General features: G+C 36.5%; 1 protein-coding gene across 2 annotated transcripts in view; it reads left to right on the forward strand.

Annotated features, from left to right (window-relative positions):
- Positions 1-25,058, forward strand: part of GRAMD1C (GRAM domain containing 1C) — a 91,594-nt gene that overhangs the window by 39,788 nt on the left and 26,748 nt on the right. Inside the window, exons 1-4 of one of the 2 annotated variants that reach the window (XM_081029411.1) lie at positions 12,789-13,152; positions 16,563-16,681; positions 19,423-19,555; positions 22,918-23,089. In XM_081029411.1, coding sequence (XP_080885537.1) covers positions 16,638-16,681; positions 19,423-19,555; positions 22,918-23,089 — 349 coding nt within the window. In that variant the 5' untranslated portion in view covers positions 12,789-13,152; positions 16,563-16,637. Of the gene's footprint in view, positions 1-12,788; positions 13,153-16,562; positions 16,682-19,422; positions 19,556-22,917; positions 23,090-25,058 lie in introns of those variants that run through there. The other variant, XM_081029410.1, reaches the window with a different exon arrangement.

Here is a 25,058-nt window from a genome sequence, read left to right on the forward strand (position 1 = left end):
CCATCCTCTGAGAGGCTGGAGGCCTTGTGCAGCCCCTCAGGCCGGGAGGGCCGCTCTCTACTCCGCCCCTCACCTCCTTGCTGAAACTCCGCTTGGGGGCAGGTGTCCGAGAGCGATCAAGGCGGTCCCCACGGTCACCTCCCCGTTCACTCCGTTCTAGGCGGTCTCCCCTGTCCCCAGCTTTCTCACCGCGTTCTTGCCATAACAAATTTTTATAGACTGGGTGGCTTAAACATCAGAAATTACTTTTCTCACGGGTCTGGAGTCCGGAAGTCTGAGATCAGGATGTCAGCCCGCATGGTTCAGTTCTGTTGAGAATACTTCCTGACTTCAGAGTTGGCGACATTCTCTCTGTCACCTGACATGGCAGGGAAAGAGAGAGCAGAGAACTGTCTGGAGTCTTTTCTTAGGGAAAACTAATCCCATCATGAGGGCCCCACCCTCACACCTCATCTAAACCTAATTATCTCCCAACTGCCTCATTTCCAAATAACATGGGGATGAGGGCTTCAACATAAAAAATTTAGGGGGATACAGTTCAGTCCATTTTAACCTCATTTAATCTTAAATTCCTACTTAAAGTCCCTATCTCCAAATATGGTCACTTTGAGGGTTAAGGATTCAGTGTATGAATTTTGGGAGATACAATTCAGTCCATTACACTGGAGGACTTGATTTCAATGTTTACTACTTTCCTTGATTTCAATGTTTACTACAAAGCTGCAGTAACCAAGGCATGTAAGTCTAGAAGAATGGAATAGAATTGAGAGTCCAGAAATATGCCAAAACAATTCAATGGGGAAAGAATAATCTTTGCACCCAGTGGTACTGGAGCAATTAGATATCCACATTCAAAAGAATGAACTTTGACCCTTACTTTATGCCATATACAAAATATTACTCAAAACGGATCATAGACCTAAATGTAAGATCTTAAGTATGAAAACTCTCAGAAGAAAGCATAGGTATAAATCCTCATAATTTTTGAATTAGACAATGGTTTTTTTGGATATGACGCCAAATGCTCAATTGACAAAAGAAAAAATACATAAATTGAACTTAATCAAAATTAAAAAAACTTTTGTGCTTGAAAGAGTCCATCAAAAAAATGATAAAACAACTCATGGATTGGGAGAAAATATTTACAAGTTATATTTGTATTCAGAATGTGTAAAGAACTCTTACAACTCAACAAGAATAAGACAAATAACCCATTAAAAAACAGGCAAAAGATTGTCCAAAGAAGAAATGGTCAATAAGCTCATGCAGAGATACTCAATGTCATTAGCCATTAGGGAAACACAGATCAAACCCACAATGAAATACCACTTATCACCCACTGGGATGGCTAAAATAAAAAGGCAGACATTGGAAAATGTTGAGGATGTGGAGAAACTGGAGCACTAATACACTGCTTTGAAAACTGAAAAACAGTTTGGCAGTTTCTTAAAATGTTAAGCATAGAGTTACCATATGACTCCACAATTCCACTTCTAGGTTTAGAAAATATATGTTCACCAGAAACTTGTACTCACATGTTTACAGCATTATTCATAATAGCCCCAAAATGGAAACATTCCAAATGTATATCAGCTGATGAATGGCTAAACAAAATGTATATACATCAATGAAATATTCAGCAATTAAAAGAGTGAAGTACTAATACATGATACAATAGAGGTGAACCTTGAAACATTATACTATGTGAAAAAAGCCAGCCCCAAAGAACACATTGTATGCTTCTATTTTAATGAAATGTCCAGAATAGGCAAATTCATAGAAATACATAGTAAATTTGTTGCAAGGGGAAGGGAGGAATGAGGAGTCACTACTAGTGGATTTGGGTATCTTCTGGGTCTATGATGAAAATGTTCTAAAATTAGTGGCGATAGCTGTTCAACCCTGGATATGCTAAAAACTTCTAAATTGTATACTTTTAAAAAAGTAAATTTTATGGTGTGTGAATTATAGCTCAATAAAGGTGTTATTTTAAAAAATGGCTTGGGGAGAGTGGAGATTTCCAGTTGTAAGAAAGGCTCCTTTGCAGCAGGAGCTTAAACACCGCAGGCCTGGACTTTTCCTCCTACCCTCCCCAAGCCGCCCCCTGGAGTGACACATTTTGGCCTGGGGTTCCTGGGGTAGAAGGCTTTCGAACTTTCGGGCAGCCATTGAGGGCAGGGTCTTCCCTTACTCGGATGCTTTTACTTTCTGGGTGTGGAGTGGACGTGGAGAAGTTGCCTGGAAGTCCAGAGATGGACAAGCCAGAGGAAAGAAGAGGGTAGTGGTCAGGGGCTTGCCAAGCCCAGGTCCTCCTCCCTCCCTAATGGAATAGACAAGGCTGGCCGCAAAGCCCCAAGTGCAAGTTCTCCCCCGCCCTCCACCCCCCCCTCCACCCTCCCTCCCCCCCCTCCCCCGGTCTTTCTTGGCGTTTGGGTGCCCTGCCTCCCCAGAGCCCTGCGCGCATGCCCCTGGCCTGGGCGATACTCAGTGCAGCGCACCTCGGGGCAGGGACACTTGTCTCGCAGAAGCCACCTGCAAGGCTTGAGCTGCTGCACAAAGGCCTGCGGCCCCACAACTGTACGCCGCTGTGCCAGGTCGCTCTATGGGAAGTCTCCCCCACGACAGGCCTGTCACGTTCTGATGCGTTGTCATACTTACAGTGGGCTGCTCTGTATGGCATAGGCTGAAAACTGGCATAGGCTGAAAACTCCAGTGTTGCCCTACAGTGCTGGCCAACTCTACCCCCAAACGTCAAGTTTCTTACAGTGCTCTGGAACTCCCCCAGGTGCATTCCCTCATTTTAACAAGGAACCAGAGACTGCTACTGCAACCTACATTTGGTTATGTGCTGGTTCGGTGTTCTCCCAAAATCAGATTTGCGCTTGTCACGAGTAAGTGGGGATACATCATTATGAAAACGAATACCTCCAGGAAGTCATAAAGTTTAGGTTTACAGATGAGCCAAGAGAGAAATTGCTATCTGAACTTCAATGTGAAAAGAAAAAGCTCTTTGAAGTAGAAGAAATAAAGAGATTTCCAGGATACTTCTGAGGCCACCATAGCTGAGAAACACTGCATTTACTCCTGGGAATAAAATATAACCCTCTTTGAAAAAAATCCTGATGTCACCTGTGTTCTTGAGGTGTACACGAGGAATATCACCATCTTTACTGTAGTTGTACCTTTAAAATCTTGGGGTAATTTGGTTATCTTTAATATTGAATGTGTAACTCTTCAAGAGGACACTATGCTCATTTTAGTAAACAGAGTGGTGACCATTTCTACTCTGAACTAAGACAAAAAAATCAATGTTTAAATATACAGTATGTGTGATTACATTAAGTACTCTACAGAATTTAATGAAAGTTGAAGGTGAGATCTCAATTTTAAACTGTCCTAACTGGAATTTAATTTTTTACTTTTCAATTTTAGATGACATTCAGTATTATTTTATATTAGTTTCAGGTGTACAGTGTAGTGGTTAGACATTTATATAATTTATTAAGTGATTTCCCCCAAAAGTCTAGTATCCACCTGGCACTATACATAGTTATGACAATATTATTGACTATATTCCCTATGCTTGTACTTTATATCCTATTATTATTTTGTAACTATCAATTTGTATTTCTTAATCCCTTCAACTTTTTAACCCAACTCCCCCAACCCCCTCCCATCTGGTAACCGTCAGTTTGTTCTCTGTATCTATGAGTCTGTTTTGTTTTGTGTGTGTGAGTGTGTGTGTGTGTGTATATGTGTGTATGTGTGTATGTGTATGTGTTTTGTTCTTTAGATTCCTCATATAAATTAAATCGTATGGTATTTGTCTCTCTCTGTTTGACTTAATTTCACTTAGCATAATACCCTCTAGGTCCATCCATGTCTTCTCAAATGGTAATATTTCATTTTTTATGGCTGAGTAATATTCCATTGTATATATGTACCACATCTTTCTCAAATCATCTATTGATGGGCACTTAGGTTCTTCCATATTTTGGGTAATGTAAATTGCACTGCAGTGAACTTAGGGGTGCGTATATCTTTTTGAATTAGTGTTTTGGATTTCTTCAGGTAAATACCCAGAAGTGGAATTGCTGGGTCATAGGGTAATTATATTTTTAATTTTTTGAGGAACCTCCAAACTATTTTCCATAGTGGTTGTACCAATTTGTAGCCCCTGCAACAGTGCACAAGTGTTCTCTTTTTTCCATATCCTGGACAACACCTGTGTTTTGATTTATTGATGATGGCCATTCTGACAGGTGTGAGGTGATATTGTGGTTTTAATTTGCATTTCTCTGATGATTAGTGACATTGAGCATCTTTTCATATATCTATTGGCCATTTGTGTGTCCTTTGTGGAGAAATATCTATTCATGTCCTCTGCCCATTTTTAAATTTGATTGTTTGGTTTTTTTTGGTATTGAGTTGTATGAGTTCTTTAAATTTTGGATATTAACCCTTTATCAGATGTATCATTGGTGAATGTCTTCTCCCATTCAGTAGGATGTCTTTTTGTTTTGTTGATGGTTTCCTTTGCTGTGCAAAAACTTTTTAGTTTGATGGAGTCCAATTTGTTTATTTTTTCTTTTGTGTCTCCTGCCCGAGGAGATATATCAGAAAAAATATTACTAAGGGCAATGTCGAAGAGTTTTCTTCCTGTGTTTTTTTTTTTAGCAGTTTTATGGTTTTTCATCTTACATTTAAGTCTTTAATCCATTTTGAGTTTTTTCTTGTGTATAGAATAAGAAGGTAGTCCAGTTTCATTTTTTTTGCACGTATCTGTTCAATTTTCCCAGCACCATTTATTGAAGAGACTGTCTTTACTCCAGTGTAAATTCTTGCTTCCTTTATCATAGGTTAAATTACCATATAGACGTGGGTTTATTTCTGTGCTGTCTATTCTGTTCCATTGATCTATGTGTCTGTTTTTATGCCAGTACCCTACTGTTTTGATTACTGTGGCCTTATAGTATAGTTTAATATCAGGTAGTGTGATACCTCTAACTTTGTTCTTCTCTCTCAAGATTGCTGTGGCTATTCGGGGTTTATTATGGTTCCATATAAATTTTAGGGTTATTATAGTTCTGTGAAAAATGCCATAGACATTTTGATAGATTGCATTGAATCTATAGATTACTTTAAGTGGTATGGACATTTTAACGATATTAATTCTTCCTATTCATGAGCAAGTTATATGCTTCCATTTATTTGTATCTTCTTCAATTTCTATCTTCAATGTCTGATCATTTTCTGAGTACAGGTCTTTTACTTCCTTGGTTAAATTTATTCCTAGGTGTTTTGTTTGTTATTTTTTTTTGTTTTTATTTTTTTTTTATTTTTGCACTTCAACTGAATTCACTAACATTTTTTTTTTAATTTATTGGGGTGACAATTGTTAATAGTTTGTTTGTTTTTTTGATGCAACTGTAAATGGGATTATTTTCTTAATTTCTCTGATAGTTTGTTATTAATGTATAAAAATGCAACTGATTTCTAAATATTAATTTTGTATTCTGCTACTTTACTGAATTCATTTAGTTCTAATAGTTTTTTAGTGGACTCTTTGGGGTTTTCTATGTATAGTATCATGTCATCAGCAAGTAATGACAGTTTTACTCCATCCTTTCCAATTTGGATGCCTTTTATTTCTTTTTCTTTTCTGATTACTGTGGGTAGAACTACCAGCACTGTGTTGGATAAAAATGGTGAAGGGGGACATCCTTGTCTTGTTCCTGATCTTAAGGGGAATGGTTTTAGCTTTTCCCATTGAGTATGATGTTAGCCGTGGGTTTGTCATAGATGGCCTTTATTATGTTGAGATAGTGTGTCATTTAAGTCTGATGTTTCCTTGTTGATTTTCTGTCTGGAATATTAGTCTATTGGTGTCAATGGGGTGTTAAAGTCCCCTACTATGATTGTTTTACTGTCAATCTCTTCTTTTATGTTGGTTAATATTTGCTTTATATACTTAGGTGCTCCTTTGTTGGGTACATAGATGTTTACTAGGGTTATATCCTCTTGTTGGATTGATCCCTTTATCATTATGTAATGTGCTTCTTTGTCTTTTATTATAGTCTTTGTTTTAAGGTCTATCTTGTATGGTATAAGTATTGCCACCTTAGCTTTTTTTTTCATTTCCATTTGCATGAAATGTCTTTTTCCATCCCTTTACTTTTAGTCTATGTGTGTCTTCTGATCTGAAGTGGGTCTCCTGTAGAAAGCATATGTATGGTTCTTGTTTTCTTATCTGTTCAGCTACCCTGTGTCTTTTGATTGGAGCATTTAATCCATTTACATTTAAAATGATTATTGATAGGTACATAATTATTGCCATTTTGTTATTCATATTTATGTTCTTCCCCCTTTTTCTTCTTAAAGAAGTCTCTTTAATATTTTTTGTAATGTTGGCTTGGCAGTAATTTTAAACATTGTAGAATTCACCTAGGAGGAACTAGAAAACAAAACAAAACTACCCTTCCTGTATTTTTCTAGTTATTCTTGAAGGACATCTTTTAAAAAAAATGTACTTTAATCTGAATTTAATTAAATGTTGTTGTTTTTTGGTTGTTGTTTTTTTGTTTTGTAAAGATTTTATTGGGGAAGGGGAACAGGACTTCATTGGGGAACAGTGTGTACTTCCAGGACTTTTTTCCAAGTGTAGTTGTCCTTTCAATCTTAGTTGTGGAGGGTGCCGTTCAGCTTCAAGTTGTTGTCCTTTCAGTCCTAGTTGTGGAGGGCACAGCTCATCTCCAGGTTCAGTTGCTATTGCTAGTTGTAGGGGGCGCAGCCCACCATTCCTTGATGGAGTCGAGGAATCGAAGTGGCAACCTTGTGGTTGAGAGGACTCACTCCAACCAACTGAGCCATCCGGGAGCTCCGTGGCAGCTCAGCTCAAGGTCCTGTGTTCAATCTTAGTTGCAGGGGGCAGAGCCCACCATCCCTTGCGGGACTCGAGGAATTGAACTGGCAACCTTGTGGTTGAGAGCCCACTGGCCCATGTGGGAATCAAACCGGCAGCCTTCAGAGTTAGGAGCATGGAGCTCTAACCGCCTGAGCCACCAGGCCTGCCCCGGACATTTTTTTTTAACATAATATCTATAACAATAATAGCAACTCCCACTTATGAGGTATTAGGTGCCAAGCACAGTGCTAGGTACTTGATATAGTTTTAGTATTGTCTGTAATTTTACAAACCTCAGTTGCCTCTAGGTTTTAAAGTGATAAAACCGCATTGGTTAGTTTACTAGATCTTTTGTAATATTATTTTTTAAAAAAAGAAGAAAAAAGCAAAATCTATAGAATATACAGCGTAACTACAAAATTCTGTAAAACATTGTAAGTTATTTGAATACATTTTGTATATATTCAAAATATTTTTAGAGGAGAGAAGTTCAGAATATTATGTTTATGTTTACTTGTAATTAGAGAATCTGAGAGTAAAAGTAAATATGTCTTATTTTGCTTACTTCTTACATGAGAAGGCCTTAAAGCAAATTAATCTAGAAAAAAATATTTAATTAAGGTAAATACAACAAAATGATTTTAAAATTGTGTGTGTATGTTTGCGTGTGTGTATGTGTGTGTGTGCGTGCGTGCTTTATTTCTCTAATAAAATAAATTCGCGATAGGGGAAAAAAGCTGGAGGCAAATATGGTGCCTTTGAGAAAGAATGTTTTTAAAAGTACATTTTTTTCATTCATAGGTTTCCTCTGATGCCTTGCTTCAGAAAGGACAGTTTATTTCAGATATTTGACTTACTTTAATATAAGTCCTCAATGTTTAGACATGTGTTTAAACTGTCACTATGGTCATTCATGTAGTAATTTATAACACTTTAGCTTAGTTCACAAATTTTGAGTTTAGCACCGTTTTTCTAGACATGGAGTATCTGGGATTTGTGAGGCCAGAGGATAGTGGCAGCTCCATTCTTTGTTTTCTGTCTTTTGTAAAGAACTGTGAAGCCATGGTTTAGGAGAACTCTCTAAACCCTTCCCCACTGACCCCCTCGGCAATTTTGTTTAAGCCCCTCCCCTACTTCCATGTTTTATAGCAGAACCAAACGGTCTTGCCATGTGGTTTTGTATGATTTGCAAGGTAGGAACGGTTGTACATTTTTAAGTGTTTTTTTAAAAACCAAAAGAAGGATAATATTTCATAACATAACTATATGAAATTCAAATATCAGTGTCCATTAATAAATTTTTATTGAAACACGGCCACTTAATTGTTTATATATTGTCTATGGCTGCTTTCACACTACAACAGCAGAGCTGAGTAGATGCAACAGAAACTGAATGGCCCACAAAGCCTAAAATATTTACACTATGACCATTTACAAAAACAGTTTTTTGATCTCTGAATGATACTGCAGCCAAATTTATCATTTTAAAAAATGTATACTTGCTAATATTAGCTTCCTGCTTAATATAACTTCCTTTGGAATAAAAATCGAAAATTTTCTGTAGGTACCACATGATCTGGCCCAGCCCACCACTCCTGCCTCATCTCAGTACACCCTCCTTGTTCTTAAAGAGTCTGCTGTGTGTTTTTTCTGCACTAGGTCTTCAAATGGTCTTTTTGCCACCTCTACTTCTAACTGAAACTCACTAATAAAATGAGTCAGGTCGATTCTTTCACCTTCCCGTAACATCTTGCACTTCTCCTTTATAACACTCATTACAATTCTAATTCTTTGTTCCATTGCTTTCTCCTTGCTTGACTGCAAAGACCTTGAAGGTAAGGACCAGGTCTGTCTTATTCATGGTTGTCTGTCCAGTGACAAGCGCAGTGTTGACTGTATAGCTGGTTTGGCATACGTCTTGGGTTACCCGGTACAGTTTGGGTCTGTCGGGATGAATGCCTATGTCGATGTAAATATTAATAGTGCCCCCTATATTCTCCAAGGTATGCTAGTTATAACTTACTTGGACAATAAGTTATAGGGCTGTATTATACATAGCTAATGCTCAATAAATACCTTTTGAGTGACTCAATTTAGTTGAATCTTAATGATTTAGATTCCAGATAATCATTCCACTTAAGTAACAAGACATTTTCAATTCTCTGCTCAAGGAAAAGGCATAGGATGGGGAGAAAACAGACAGGAATTTAGTTGCAGAAACAGCATTCAAGATACGCTCTACGTCCAATGTTCATTTAACTAAATTTCTCAAACCTATGTATTCCGTGAGAATAAAGATCATCTTGAAACACTAAAGTATCCTCGAAATCTTATATTCTTATGTCTTATATTCTTTATACTTGAACTACTAAGATAATAGGATGTACATACAATATAAGGTTATTAGTTTTAACAAGGCTTAAAACTTAAAAGGTTTTGTTTGTTTGTTTGTTTGGTTAAGGCTCAGTCCCTAATATTACTCTTTTCATGATCCTAGTGATATTATCATTGTATTATTGGATTTAGGTTTACTGATACTAATAATATAGGCAGGCTGTGTGCGGAATCAAAATGTCCTTTTTGCATTATTTTTTTTCAGATGATAGTGGTCTCTCTTGTCAGTGTACTGATCCTAATGGGAAGCTAGCAATCCCTGGAAATTTAAGAGTACATTTTGAGAGTGAATGCTTAAACCCAGGGCCTAATAGAGCAGAAATCTGCGCTCATTTTGAATTCTAAGGCTTAAAGAGACAGAATTGCTTTCAGTCTTATTTCCTAAGGGCAGAAGGAGGGGGCATGATCAGAATTGGAGATGAGGTGATGGGGGGGAGCCTTTTCAATGTGTATAGATACACCCTCTCCAAATTCTGATACAAGTCACTCCAGTTTCAATTTGGGGAATTGCTAATAGAAGGATGATAGAAGGGTGTCTCATTCCTTAGATGTGTTGGGGGGAAAAGTATTTAAATTGTTGATTGATTGCATTAGTGTACATAAAGAAAGAATGTCAGTCTGAGGTGGCTTACCTAGGCTTAGGCCAAGAATTTAGGATCTGGGACAGAAAGTGAGAGGCACAGAGGCAGACTTTGATCACCGGAGAAATGTACAGAGATGAATCATCAGGCCCCACTGATGTCACAGCAAGTTGTCCTTTAAAACTGTCTACCTTTGCTCTGATTTCATGCTTATCATGCAAAGTTCTGATTACTAATACCTGACTTCCAAGGTATTCAGGCACCCTGGATGAATCACAGAGAATGAAAGGACTGTTCCCCTACTGTGTATTCATATGTTTACCACTGAGCGAGTGTCTGCGGTCTGTTTGTGAGTGTGGCTTGTTTCAGTCAGCCTTTCCGAGTGCAGTTCTAGCCCACTGACAGTGCTGTGGCCACTCTCCAAATAGTGGTCAGTTTATGAAGTTAATATCACCTTCTGAGACTTTTTGGAAGAATGTCATCCAGCCTTTTCCTGCAGTCTGTTCAGCCTTTTCAAATGCCCTTATTCTTCCTAATGCCCCTCTCCAAGAGTCACTTCTTTTGGACTTTCTTGGAAATCTAGAAGTTTTCCAATAGTGCTATAAATCTAATAAGTACAACGTCCAAAGCTGCCTGGAAAAAAATAAATGTAACATTGCTATTTTAGTCACATTTTCTATATGATAGCCTGGCAATGTAGAAATATTGGTATTCTTGTGTTCTTCCCTCTCTTTTACCTTTTTGGTTGGCAGAACTCCTCCACTAGTTTCCCATGGTCAGTGAAGTATACCTCCTACCTAGTCACCCACGCCAGAAACCTGGATGTGTCCCTGATTAGTACCTCTTCATGTCATCTTGGTCACTCAAACCCTCATCATTTCTAGCCTGAAACATTACAATAGCCTCTTAACTGTCTCTTTTTAACACTCTAATCTGTCCTTTAAGTTGTTACCAAAGTAGGAATAGTTTTAACAAGTGTATATTTTTATTTATTTAATTGAGGTAACATTGCTTAGTAATACTATATACATTTCAGGTATGCACATTCTATTTTGATATCTGTATATTCTATTGTGTGCTCACCACCGAAATTCTTGTTTCCTTCTGTTACCATATGTAAGTATTTGATTCTCTTTGGCCCTGTCTTCACCTCCCTGTCCCTCTGGTAACCACCCTCTGGTTCACCGTGTATGTGTGAGTTTGTTTTGTTCTGTTAATTTGTTTGTTACTTTTTAATATTTGTTTTATATTTCACAAATGAGTGAAATCATGCAGATTTTGTCTTTTTCTGTCTGACTTATTTGACTTAGCATAATACCATCAAAAAAATTGCCTCTGTGTATGTGTATATATATAAATATATATATATATATATATATATATATATATATATATACACATATATATATACACACACACACACACACACACACACACACACACACACACCACATCTTTTTTCTCTGTTCACCCGTCAATGGAAACTTAGGTAGTTTCCATATCTTGGCTATTGTAAATAATGCTGCAGTGCATATAGCGATACCTGTATCCTTTTGAATTAGTATTTCCATATTCTTTGGATAAATGCACATAAAAAGTGTACCTTTTAAGAACACAACTCTGAACTTGGTACTTTTTTGTGTGAAACTAGTAGGGGGCTTTTTATATTTTGACAATGTAAACCCTATATCCCTTAGCATGGCATATGACCCTTTTGGTATTCTGGCTGCTTGCCACTTCCCCACTGACGCTTATCTTCTCCTTTATCTTCTCCCACCACCCATGTTAGTTATGTGGACTGGCTTGCTAAGCTCTTCACTCCTCTGCACGCTTGCATGTGCCATACGTATGCTTCTCTTACTTGATATTTCAGCAGTATTTCACTGTCATTGTACACACCCTCTATTTCTGCAATACTTCTTCCCTTTATTTCCATGGCATTTCTTCGGGAATTTCTTCTTACCTTTCTGGTATTTCCTTCATTCTTTTTTGCTGGTCACTCCACTGCTGCTCAGATGATCCTTTGAGTTCATCAAGTAGCATTTGTCATGTCTGTACGCTACTCAATTAAGTGGAATGACTAGGTGGAAATTAGGGCAAGCTTTGATTTTTCATTTAGAAGAAAACTTTTCTTCTGGGAAATAAATTGGAAATGGTAGATGAGACTCTTCTGTAATGTTTATTGTAGTCCAGGTCCCTGACAGGAAATTATTCTGAATAAAGTAAAAAATATATTTTATTTTAAGTTTTATTGGGAAGTATTGGGGAAAAGTGTTTTTCCAGGACCCATCAGCTTCATGTAAAGTCATTTTCAATCTAGTTGTGGGGAGGGCGCAGCTCACTGGCCCATGTGGGAATCGAACCGGCAACCCTGGTGTTAGGAGCACGGTGCTGTAACCACTTACCCAACCGGCCACCCCCCTACCCCAAAATATCTTTAAAGGAAAGAATTATTGAGTAATCAAGATGTAAACATTTCAGTGATGAAAGATGTGCTGAGTACTTACTAGAATTGCTCCATTTGATTAGCTCACACTTCCTGCTATTTCCTGACATTCCATTTATGATTCTCAAGGGAGTGAATCTTTGATAGTTGTAAAGGGTTAAGGCAGGAGACTGTTGGGGCTTCTACATCAGTACTGAAGAAGTGATATATGATGAAGTAATAATGACATCGCCAGAATTGAATAAAAAGTATTAGTACGGAGAAGAAAATTTAACCCTTAATATATTTAATTTTTAAAATGAGTTTAAAATAATATTGCACCTGGCATTTAATTGAGCATAAGCAAGATACTTTCATTTGAATTTTATTTCTAATCTATGTGTAGCACAGAAGAAATTGGGAACTGTCCCTTTAATAAAACCCTGTTTACCTATCTCTTCTAGAAGGCGTGGCTTAGGAACCTGTAGAGTGAGGTATTACTTCCAATTGTGCTTTCTACCCTGCTACCTTGAAAAGAATGCTGATACTATAAACCAGGAAGTGGCAAATAATGTGTTTTAAACTATAATAGAACTTGTCTTTTATAAGGGAAACTTCTCATAACAAAACTAGAAGATTGAAGCAGTGATTTTACATAGTTGTCATTAACTATTTGGAACTCTGCTTCATGATAAACACTTAGCAAGCAGCATTCTGAGAATACAAAGCTTTCTGGGCCAGAAATTGATCTTCAGACTTTTGAGCCTTATCTGATTACTGCTGGGTTCATCTTTATTTTGTTAAAGTACTCTGCAGGCTGAAACCAGGAGACTCTCCATTGTTGGCAGGTAGGTGGTCAGCCTTTATTTAAAATTTAGGTTGTTTTTTTTTTTAGTTACTTAACTCTGATTCTGCGACTTATTATTGAGAGAACAATAAATATCAATCTGGAAGTATGTCTGAATGTTCAACGTGGCTGTCAATAGCCACATTTTTGTGACTTCCGGTCAGCTTTGAAGAAAATGTCATTTTTAACAAATTTATGTAGCTGGTGAGTTAAATGAGTTCTATTTTGTTTTCCATTAACCTTTTATATATACATATTTTTAAGTTAATGGATTAAAAATATGTTAAAATTATCCTTCTATTAACTTCCTGATTGCATCTGATAATATATGTAAAACATTTATTTATATAGTCAAATAAAATTGTATTTTTGTTTGTAATATTTACTTACAAGTTTTCTTTCTTCCACACTTAGGAAGCTGTCTGAATATTTATTATTGGATTATCTACTTGCCTTAGTTTTTGGTTAGGTATAGTATCTATTATTTCAGAAGAGTTTTTATAAAAGGTTAATCTTCCACAAGTATATTGAAGTATTGCTTGTTTGTTTTTATAATGTTAACCATCCATTTATGACACTAAAAGTATTTCAAAGATAATCTCTTTGGAACATTGAGTTAATTATTAGTATAAGCTAACTGCTGTTGTGAAAAATAGTTCATAAATGGCTCTTCTGAGTGGAAATCAAGAAAGAAATGTGTGGGCTACCTTTAGGATCAAGGACAGTGGTTCCTTAACTTTCTCTACCACTAATGATCCTTTTTATTTTTCTTCTATTAACACTATGCTTCAAAAGACTTTTGTCCACCAAATAAGTGGTGTATGTTAAATAATAAAATGTTAGGACATTGTTGTTTATTAGACATACATTATTTCCATTGAAAGTTTCTTATCATTATAACATAACCACTCTAGGTTAATATAATTCAGCCCCAAACAAAGAGGCCTGACATTTTACTTAGCTTGAATAATTTTATTGTAGGTAACTATTTGGATATTTGACTTTTTGAAGTACTGATAATAATATCTGACTTTTCATCAACTACCTTTTGGCATCCTAGTAGTCTGAGCACTGCAAATTGGGAATTAGTGATCTAAAGTACAGAAATTTTGTTCTTAATCTCTTTGAAGTTCCATGAAGTACAATGAAGGTCATCGAGTATAATATAACAAAGATACCATAGCTACTAGGCAGAGAGAAGAAATAAGGAGAAAGAAAAAAAATGGAAGTGGTATTTGTCATAGGGAGGAATATCGGGGAGGAATTCAAGGCATCTGTATGTGTAGCCCCATTAAATCTCTTTATATTTATAGCTACTATTTCCCAACTTAAAATTTTTGCTCCAAAATTTTACTGATAAACTATTACAACAAATAGTACTTATTATTACTGACTTCAAAACAAATATTACCTATGTTCTTCATGTATTTATTCTATATTTGTATGTTGGTTGTCCTTTTTCCATATTTTCTCATTCCTCCATTTCCCACATTCATGTCCTTTCAGCTCAGCTGAAGACACTTCTCCAATATGAAGCCTTATCTGATCACCCTAATTCACAGTAATATTTCTTATTACTGTGTTGATTCCCCCAATACTTAAGTACATAATAATATTATAGCTTGTCATCTTTAATTTTACTTAAGAGTCTCCTGTGTTTCTTTAAGTATATTGTAAGTGGTTTTAGAGCATTTTATCCTCCTTAGCATGTAGTTTGGAGATACACATCTGATAGTTTCTAAATAAACCTCTGTTGAATGGATGAGAGATAAAGAAGGTTGCCAATAGTTGCTTCAAGTATTTATGCTGCTTCCCTCTACCTTGCTTAATAATGTTTCTAGGGATCAGACCATTAGTTATCACACTATTATTGTTTTTCTGTTGCTATATAATGTATGAGTTTTTTTGTATTGAATGATTTTAATGCTGATATGATACCTACAAAGAAAGAAAAAGCTGGGCTTTATTAAAAATAAATCCCCGTGGCCATCTTGTGCTTTCTAATCCCCTCACCTTCTCCCTCATCCCCACCCCTCCTCCCATCTAGCAACGCTCAGTTTTTCCTCTATGTCTGTGAGACTGTTTCTGATTAGTTCATTCACTTATTCTTTTCTTTAGATTCCGCATATAAGTGAGATCATATGGTACTTGTCTTTCTCCATCTGACTTATTTCACTTAGCATAATGTTCTCTAGGTCCATCTATATCGTTGCAAATGGAAAGATTTCATTTCTTCTTTACAGTTGCATAATACTCCATTGTATAAATGTACCTCAGTTTCTTAATCCAGTCATCTACCAATGGGCATTTTGGTTGTTTCCATGTCTTGGCTATTGTGTATAGTGCTGCAATAAACATAGGGGTGCATAAATTTTTTCAAATTAGAGTTTTGGATTTCTCCAGATAGATACCTAGGAGTGGAAGTGCTGGGTCTTTGAGATACGAAAGCCAATTTGGGGAATGTAATTAATAATGTAAAGATTTTGTAGGGTATCCGATGGACATGTGTCTCATTAGGGAGACCACCTCAGGGGTGACGTATATGCCTGATCACTGCACTGTGCACCTGAAGCTGAAGCTGAACAATAATGAATGTCAACTACAATTTTATATCTCTCTCTCTATATATATGTATATACATATATATATATATGCACATATATATATACATATATACATATATATAGTTACAAGAAGCGGAGAACAGCACAAGGAATAGAGACAGTGGAAATGTCATGGCTGTAGGCAATGTCAGAGGGGTAGTAGATGGGGAAGAGGGTTATCACTGTGTGCGGGATATAAATGATAAATGTCTATGACATTGTTTTGTACACCTGAAACTAATAAAAAAATTAATTAAAAATAAATAAATCAAAGGAAATATTCTGAATTCCAGCCTCTTGTATTTTATATTTTAGGAAAATGTAATTTAAAGTTTACTGATATGTAAGTTTTTTAAAATGTTTAAAGTATTCATATATAGTATTATAGATTAAGAGAATGGGTTCTGAACTGGTGATTAAAACTCTGAGTGGGGATCCAATGGTCAGGGTAGACTAGTTGGATAGCAGAATTTAAAGTGCAGATTAGTAATTGCCAGAAACTATGGACAAATTATTTTATAAAAAGAAAAGTTTAAACGTCTTACCTCTGATTTACAGTAGTTATTATATTAGGCACTTTAAAATCATCATTTTATCTATTTCCAGTATCAACTGTATCAGGTAAGTTTTGTTAACCCATTTTTCTTACAGATACAGGAAACATGTTTAGGAAGGTCAAATGACTACCAGAATCACACATCTAGTAGCTGCCCAGCAGGTCATTTTGACTTCAGAATTCATGTTTGAATCACTATGTTATGCTGTCTTACATTTTCCAATACTCAATGTAAGTTTTCTGTCATTTTAGAGCTTGACCAGACAGGAATTCTGGCAGCTGCTCCAGCAGAACTATGGCACTGAACTAGGCTTAAATGCTGAAGAGATGGAAAACTTGTCCCTTTCGATTGAAGACAACGTACAGGCAAGGTACAGCAAAATGTTTTGAAATGTCAGGATTTATTAATCAAAGCAGAAATATTTTCAACTTTACTAATTCAGAATTTCTATTAATTCACCCTTGGTTGAATTTGCCTCTATGTTCTCTATAGTGGAATGGAATGAAAGGTGAGGACAGTGAATAGTTTGCTAAATTGGTAAGCAAATACAGGACATATAAGGAAATACGGCTTTGTAACTGTGTCACCTAGGATTTGCTTAAAGTGTGGCTCGCGTAAACTTTTTTATTAAGGGTCTGGAGAAGTACCTAGTAAAATCTCTGTGCCTGTAGATAACAATAAAGTAAATTAGCTGGTAGGTATTTTGAGAGATACAAACATAATACGACTTTTCCTCAAGGATACCCTAGCATAGTGCTTGACATGGACTAGTTGGCAGTTAATAAATACTGAATGCATTAAGGAAAGGAGCTCACAGTACTATGGGGAATGCAAATAATTATAATGCAAGGTTGAAAATGATAAGGGCCGAAAAGAGCAGTCATTAATGTGATAAAGAAATTCAGAGTATAGAGAGATTAATTTTGACTGATGGGAATTCATTTGGAAGAGTGGACATTTTTATTAACCTGTATGAGCAAAGTGCATTTTGTCCAATAGTAATTGAGTTCATAGCAATAAAAACAACTGAGGCTAATACATGAAAATTCTATGGCAAACATTATGCTAAGTGAAAGAATCCAGTCACAAAAGGCCACGTATTGTATGATTCCATTTATATGAAATGGAGTGCAGAATCAGTAAATCCATAGAGACAGAAAGTAAATGAGTAGTTGCTAGGGACAGGGAGAAAGGGAGGATGGGGAGTGACTGCTGATGGGTACAGGGTTTCTTTTCGGGGTGATGAAAATGTTGTAAAATTAGATAGTGGTGATGGCTACACAACTCTGTAAACTGCTGTATTGTACACTCTAAGTGGGGTAAATTTTATGGTATGTGAATTATACCTTAATAAAACTTATTTAGAAATGCTATGGCAAGTAAATCTTATTATGGAAATCTTTCGAAAGTCTTGACGTGTGTACAATTTTACTCTCTAGCTATGCTGATCCTATTTATAGTGTTTTTTCAGTTAAGCATCAATATTTTACAGTCTTTTTTACGTCGTTACACATGCATATTTTATTAGTTTTCTATAAAGTTAAAAATTTCCATTGTACTGCTCTCCCCATAAAGCTTATTAGCTTCTCTCAGGTACTGGAGTTGGGTAGAAAAGCAATGATTCAATGCAGACAGCCTTGGATTGTGGGAAAGAAGATCTAGATTCTAGTCTGGACTTTGCCACCAAGTAGCTGAGCAACCTCAAGCAAATGTCTTAGCCTTTCTGATCCTTAGTTTACTGATCTGTGAAATGAGGCAGTTAAATTAGATGACTTCCTGCCAACTCAAAAGGTTTCTAGTCTTTGAAAAAGGAAAGAATAAATATTTTTGACCAGCTGCTTTATGTACTCTAACGTCCAGCTTCTTGAGGCACCAGAAAAGCTGCTATTTTCTTCTGGTGATTGAGTGCTTTCTAAGTAAAGATTTGGCAGGATCCTCATTCCTTCTTCTACTCCTTTTTCCATTCTTCCAGTTTCTGAAAGAAGTTTATCTCTCTCAAACCTTTATTTCCTCAGCTCTTCCATCTTTTCTTTTCTTCATTTTTATTCTCTCCTTCATGCTCTCTCCTCCTTTTTTCTTTCTTTCTTTCTCCACAACTCAACTCCATCCTTAAAATCCTTGAGTTCAAACACTCAGATGGTGGGTAGTCTCAAGGAGCCATTTAGTTGCTTGGTTCCTTCCAAAGTCTGCCATTCTGCCTGGCAAGAGCAACTTGATTGCAGATTTAAGTATTATTTGAGTAGAGTAGAATAGAGTTGAAAGGTCCTTTAGTATTTCTATTCCTTCCTCAGGATAATATGGCTTAAAATGTCAGGCTGCTGCTTTATTTTAGAAGAGCTTTAAGTCTATGTGTTGCAATGATTACATGGGAAAAATAATTTCTCAGTAAGGGTGAGCACTGGAAATTAGATCAATTGTGCTCCTTTTATAGGCTTTTAATAGACTTTCTTTTCTCTTTGCTGCCTGAGAGAGGACAAGCAGGTCCCAGGATAATTACTGTGATCGTGTCCCTGTGACCTTCTGAAAGCAATTCCTTAAACCTTGTTCTTAGCAATGAGAAAAGCAGTAAGGGGGGCATGGACTGATTTGTGGGCTCTGTGCTCAGATGTCAGGAGCTTCTGCTTCTGGAGAGGATTTGCCATCTCAGTTGGGACCGAATCAGAAGGGAAGAGATTAAGAAACACTGCCTTCTGATGCTGACTGGTACCCAGCTCAGACTCCGACCCTGTACCTTTTGAAGCTTTGTGCTTGTCCACAACTGAAATTTAAACGAGCAATATTCACTTTGTTAGCTGCTGTTACAGCCACTTGTACTTGGTTAAGTTTTTAATGGTTTCTGAAATTTATAAAATCTCCTATGAGCATATCTTATTTTCAGAAGTAAAGTCAACTTGCACATGATTTAAGAAGAAAGCGTGTGATTTAAGCATGTTGTAAGTAGAGGCTTATTTGTTACATTACAAAAAAACACATTTGTTGTCAAAATGCTTTATAATTGGAAAGGACCTCAGTGAGGAGACTAAATTACTCATTTGTGTGAAAGTGACCTGGTTTATTTTGTTTCTTTCTTTTTCTTTTTTTTATGTTTCTATAATGATGTGTTTCTTACAGAAGTACAGAAAGAAGCAGCTTGGATGACTGTGGGGAGAGAGATGAAAAATTGTCCAAGTCAACAAGTTTTACCTGTGACTCAATTAATGGCGTTTCAGAAACAGAGTCAATCGATGGAAATCTACCAAAAGCGGTCAGTGTGTGATACCCCTTTTAAAATATACCTGATGCTGCCACGCGTTCATCATAATGTAAGATCAAATAAAAATACAGTATACTAAATGTTTAAAACTTAGGATGTCAGGCTGCTCCTTTATTTTAGGAGTAGAGTTCCAAGTCCGTATGTAGCAGAGATTACATACACGTGGTTCTGTTCAGAGCTGGATACAGCGCAGAGCTACCAGACAGAGCGTCAGCCTGTAAGGGGAGAGAGATCCTTAAAAACATACGATGGAGAAATTCGTAGTTAGCAGAATTTTTCCCAGAGTAGGTAGTGGGTCTGTTATGGTAGAAAGAATCTGTTTTGAAGGGAGAAATGAGAACCCTGAGCAGCATGCTTGAGTAACAAGGGATGCTACTTAAGCTGACAACTAAAGCAGGCACGTCCGGTTAATCACTGGGCTTCAGTTAATTTAATTAGTGTATTCCTTTATTTTTTCAAGTATCATTATAAGCCCATCGATTTTTTAAAAAATTGCCATGAGTTTCTATCATTATTTATTTTTTATACTGTTTGTCCCCTCTGCCAACAGGAGCCCTTTCAGATTGGCTCCTTTGTCCTTTTGAAGTGATCAATGATTTTTGATGGCTTCCTTCCTTTCTTTCTGATACAAGCACGTGTCCCAGGCACACTGTACATTTTCTGTCCCAGGCTTGGTATCAGCCATTTTCCTAATGAGCCATAGTTCTTAGTGAAGAATGGTAGTTAGAGCCCACAGTCTGAGGGCTAAGAGTGCGCCTACTCTAGAGCTTTTGTTCTGTTTGGGGATGCAAGACTGGGACTAAAGATGGGTTTTTTGGTTTAGAGAAGAGCACCGGCTTCACATACTACCTTTGCCACTTGCTAACTGTAGACCTTAAATAAGTTAACCTGTCTTTGTTTTCTCATCTCGAAGACGAGGACAGTAATACCCCATGGGTTTTTTTTAATAAGGATTGAATAAATTAATATATGTGAATGTGCTTTGAACAGTCCCTAGTACACAAGTATTCAGTAACCATAAGCTATTATAATTGAAAGTGAATCTGTGTGTGGCCAGCAGTGGCCCTTTTCTACCTCCTTTCATGGAGCCCCACGCATTTCCTGTGAATCAATGTTAGGAAAGCACTGAAACAGACTTTTTGTGTGAAAGGCCACCAAGTTATCAACTTGTTTCAGGCATCTATCATGTGTCTTTCCCAATCTGATTTTGTGTTGTGGATTTCTTGCAAAACTTATTCATCTAGAGACTTAGGAACTTCTCCTGGTGTGAGGGAGGTGATTCTGCATGCTAATCTCTTTTGTGTATTCTCAGTGAGAAAAACCAAAACACTCAACTTTGGGGATGTAACAGGACAGGGGATCTCTTGAAGTCTTCTCATCCTTTTACAAAAGTCTGACTTTGAGGACTGGGTTCTCAGCACTGCTAATCTTACTAGAGTCCTTGCTATAGTCTCTTTGACAATGTCTTCTGTACCTGCTCTTGGAATAGTTAGCCCATTGGTTCCTGCTTCTAGTTTCATCCCTAAGGGAAGTCCTGTTTTCTCTAAGGAAAGGGAATGGAATGCAGAGGAATAATTTAATGTCTTAAGATTGATCATACATTCATTGGTATTTGGTATAGCTGTTGTCAGGTTATGGAATGAATAGAAGCAATAGAGAAGTTTGTATTAGAGCAGTATGGTAAGAATTCTCAGATGTCAACAACTATCATGTCACTTACTTGTTTTACTTTTACTTCCAACAAAAAGTCAGAAGTAACATTTTTCCAAAATGAAAATAGGTTTCTCCTTTTTTTTCATATTTTAAAATTTTTATTCTTTTTTTTAAATTGAAGTTTGTTGAGGTGACAATGGTTAGTAAAGTTACATAGGTTTCAGGTGTACAATTCTGTATTACATCATCTATATATCACATTGTGTGTTCACCACCCAGAGTCAGTTCTCCTTCCATCACCATATATTTGATCACTTTTACCATCACTACCACCTCCCTCCCCCCTTACCTTCTGGTAACCACTAACTATTATCTATGTCTGTGAGTTTTTGTTTCTTTATTTGTTTGTCTTGAGGTATCTCTTAAGATATAAAATTAATATTCTTTGTAAAAATTCAGGGAATATAGAAAAGTATACAAAGAGATAAAAATTGTCCAGATTGCCAACCATTCAAAGATAGTGACTGTTACTTTTCCTATAAGTATCTATCTATATTCTTTATAACAGGAACTATATCTTAACTAGAACCAAAAGGAGAAATCTGTGGAAACTTACTCTGCTTATCATGTTAAAGAGGCCCTGAGTCAGCTAAAGAAGCATGTTGCTTTGTAGTGTGCAACTTCCAAAGAAATCAAGTCTTGATTTTAGCAATAATCTCTGCTTGAAGAATCAGTCCCCTGAGTAGGATAGTATCATGCTTTAATAAATTGTGTTTGGGTCCCAGTTGTTATTTAGCTTTCTGAGTGGCCAATGGAAACTCGTGTCCTCCCTGGTGCTTCTGTTCAGTGCTGCTCAAAGATCTCTTGGGACAGAAAGTGTAAGGAGTGTATCTATGCTTTTTGTTCTCTTTCATCTGCTTATACACAAACAATGCAGGAAAGTACTCTCTGTATAGTTTATGATTTTTACACTGTTCTATTAAGCTGAATTATAATTCTACCTGAATACTAATATATCAATAGCATTCATTCTTTAATGCCTAGTGTTAAGTTTATTATAGATATGACATATCTTTATTAAACCATTTCCAGAAAGTATAGATAGAATCATATATTGACTATATTTTAATGCCCAGTCCCTTTGTCCCTTAACAGCAAAGACAACTGTGTCCTTGTGAGTTTACAGTGAAACTAACTTTTCCTTTTAATCTTCTCTCCCCCCACTGTACTCTTATGTGACTTTTATCTGTGTATTTTCTTTCTCTTTCCCCTTTAGTTACTGGTCTTGAGAGATGGGTGAGTTTTCTTCTTTGAGATGATTGGGCAGGTATTGTCTAGGGGAAACTAACTGGGTTTTACCCCTTTCGCTGGCCCACCCTAAAGAAATGAATGTTCCATTATTTTGTCCTCTGCCCCCCTTCCCTTCTGCTTAAGTGATTCACATGATGTTAACTGTCTGTGAGTTCTTTTTATATGATGTTCTTCATCAAATTATTGTTCGTTACTGTTTAAGAAGATAACTTTAGAATGATATATGTTCTCTACCAATGTTTCATTGACTGAAATGAAAATGTGATGCAAACATAGCAAACAAATTTTTCAAAGAGCAATATTTCAAAGTGTCTTTATTATTAAAGATCTCGCAGTAAAAATCGAAACCTATAATCTGGTTTTTCTAAACTGGATTGTTTACCTTTTAGGAGTTAAGGAAAGAGGAACCCCAAAGTGAGAAACAGATGAAAAAAAGTCCTGTACTCACTTCAGAAAAGAGGTTAAGTAGTAGAGTGCCGTCGAAATCTAAATCTCTGGACTTGAATAAAAATGAATATCTTTCTCTGGACAAAAGCAGCACTTCAGATTCTGTTGATGAAGGTAAAGAATTTCTTATAAATTTAAATAAGATTTCAGTTTTCTTTTAATGTTTATCTTTGTTTTAGGTGTGTTCATATTGAGAATTTAGTTGCATTAGATACAGTCTCACTCTATAAAGAACCAGAAAAGAATGGGAGTTAATAGGAAATAGGGGAAAGAGACATCTAAATCTAAGCCATCTTCACTTTCCGAAAGCCTGGAATTTGAAAATCTCCATCACATTTAGCTTTTAAAATTCCAAGCCTTGAGTCAGTGGAGATGGAGCAGTAGCAATGGAAAAAAACATCTTAATTAAAATCTGCTTAGTGTTATAGACACTATAATTATACTACTTTCTTTTAACCACCAAAAAAAGAGAGCGATATAGAGATTCAAAAGTAGAGAATGTAATAAAAATAAAAAGCAGTTGCTAAAAGGAAACTATAGCAAATCATTTTCTCTCTACTTTTTCTTAGTTAGTACCAGTAACCTGGGACTTGCCATACTTAAGGGGGCATTTTAAGAAATCTTTTTCTTGACTATAAGATTATTGACATTGAAGTGGGGAGACATTGAGAAAGATGCAGGTTAGTGGCTACTTTCAAATTTCAGGCATGGGAGCAGTGTCGATGCTTTTTGCTGTACCTGCTTTTCTACCAGCCGTGCTACACATGTCAATAAGGGGACATAACTGGTTTGGATCTCTCGGACGTGACTGTATATGCTAGCCTCGTTACTGTTCATGTTAGACCTGGCTTGAGATCCCCTAAAGTCTTTTACTATCGTGTAAACCAAATCCATGAAAACCAAAACTAAATCCAAGTCAAATCCAAATCAAGTCCAAATCTAAAATGAAATCCACATTCAAAACCAAATCAAAGCCAAGTCTATAAAAACCCAATCCAAAGTAGGTTTCACCTTGGTTTGGGAACACAGAAGTATCTTTAATGAAAACTAAATCCCTACTCTTAAAAGCATAAATTGAAATCCACTAATTCCTAAAAATCACAGAATGCATTAAGAAGACAATCATTGAGTTCTTTTGAAAAGATAGTCCAGAGGAAGTTTTTTCCAAGGCTCGTGCCCCCTTGAATGACTAGACTCTTACCGTTGCTAGCATTTGCGCCGTGGTAGGCAGCTGGTTTGAATTAGTTATCCCCTGCCTGCTGAACCTCTGACTTTAGGAAGATCTACTCTGGCCCCCAGTGGCCGGATGGGTAAGTGACTCCAAAACAAGGATTCTTTTTCCCTCTTTCTCCCTGCTGTTTTATAAGAATAGCGCTTCAAAAGTAGTTTTCTTACTGAGTGCCTATAAAATTAACATTAATGTTAAGTTACATAAAGAATAACATTAAAACTCATATAAGCTGTATTCATAGCCAATAGTTGTGTAGTTGCTGTATTACATATGACCCCTGATCGCATTTGGCTCCTTGCTGGCCCCTCTTTAAAGACAGGCTTTACAGCAGTAAGAGTCTAGTCATGTAACATTCAGCCCTCTGTTTGTGCAGGTTTCCTTTAAGGTGCATGTGGTGATTGTTTTTATTATTATTAGATTATCATTTGATAACAAATCAACTATTCCTGTTGCTTTCCCTAAGCAGGTTCCAAAATCTAGGGCTTATCATATGTATTAAGTGGGTATTACAATGAATCTGTTTTCTAGTTTCTGAAAGTTGTGAGATTATGAAGATGCTTGAACTCAGTGAACTGGGGATGCAATGGGATAGGTCAAAAGAAGTAAAGAATCCCAGGAAATTTGGAAATGTGTGTGGGGATTTAGAGGGAGCTAGGTAGATGGCAGATTACTTTACACCAGGCATCACTTTATTTAAAATGATAGTATTTCGATCTACTGTTATGAGCAGTTTGAGTGAGAAAATGAGATGCTTTCTTTTCTACTGTAGGCTGTAATCTTTGGTAGGGGGACACTGGATTATTTTGATGTAAAGACTTACTCTAGACCCATGTAAACTGGTGAGGGATCAAC

The sequence above is a fragment of the Rhinolophus hipposideros genome (genome assembly GCF_964194185.1).
Source record: "Rhinolophus hipposideros genome assembly, chromosome: 2".
NCBI lineage: Eukaryota > Metazoa > Chordata > Mammalia > Chiroptera > Rhinolophidae > Rhinolophus > Rhinolophus hipposideros.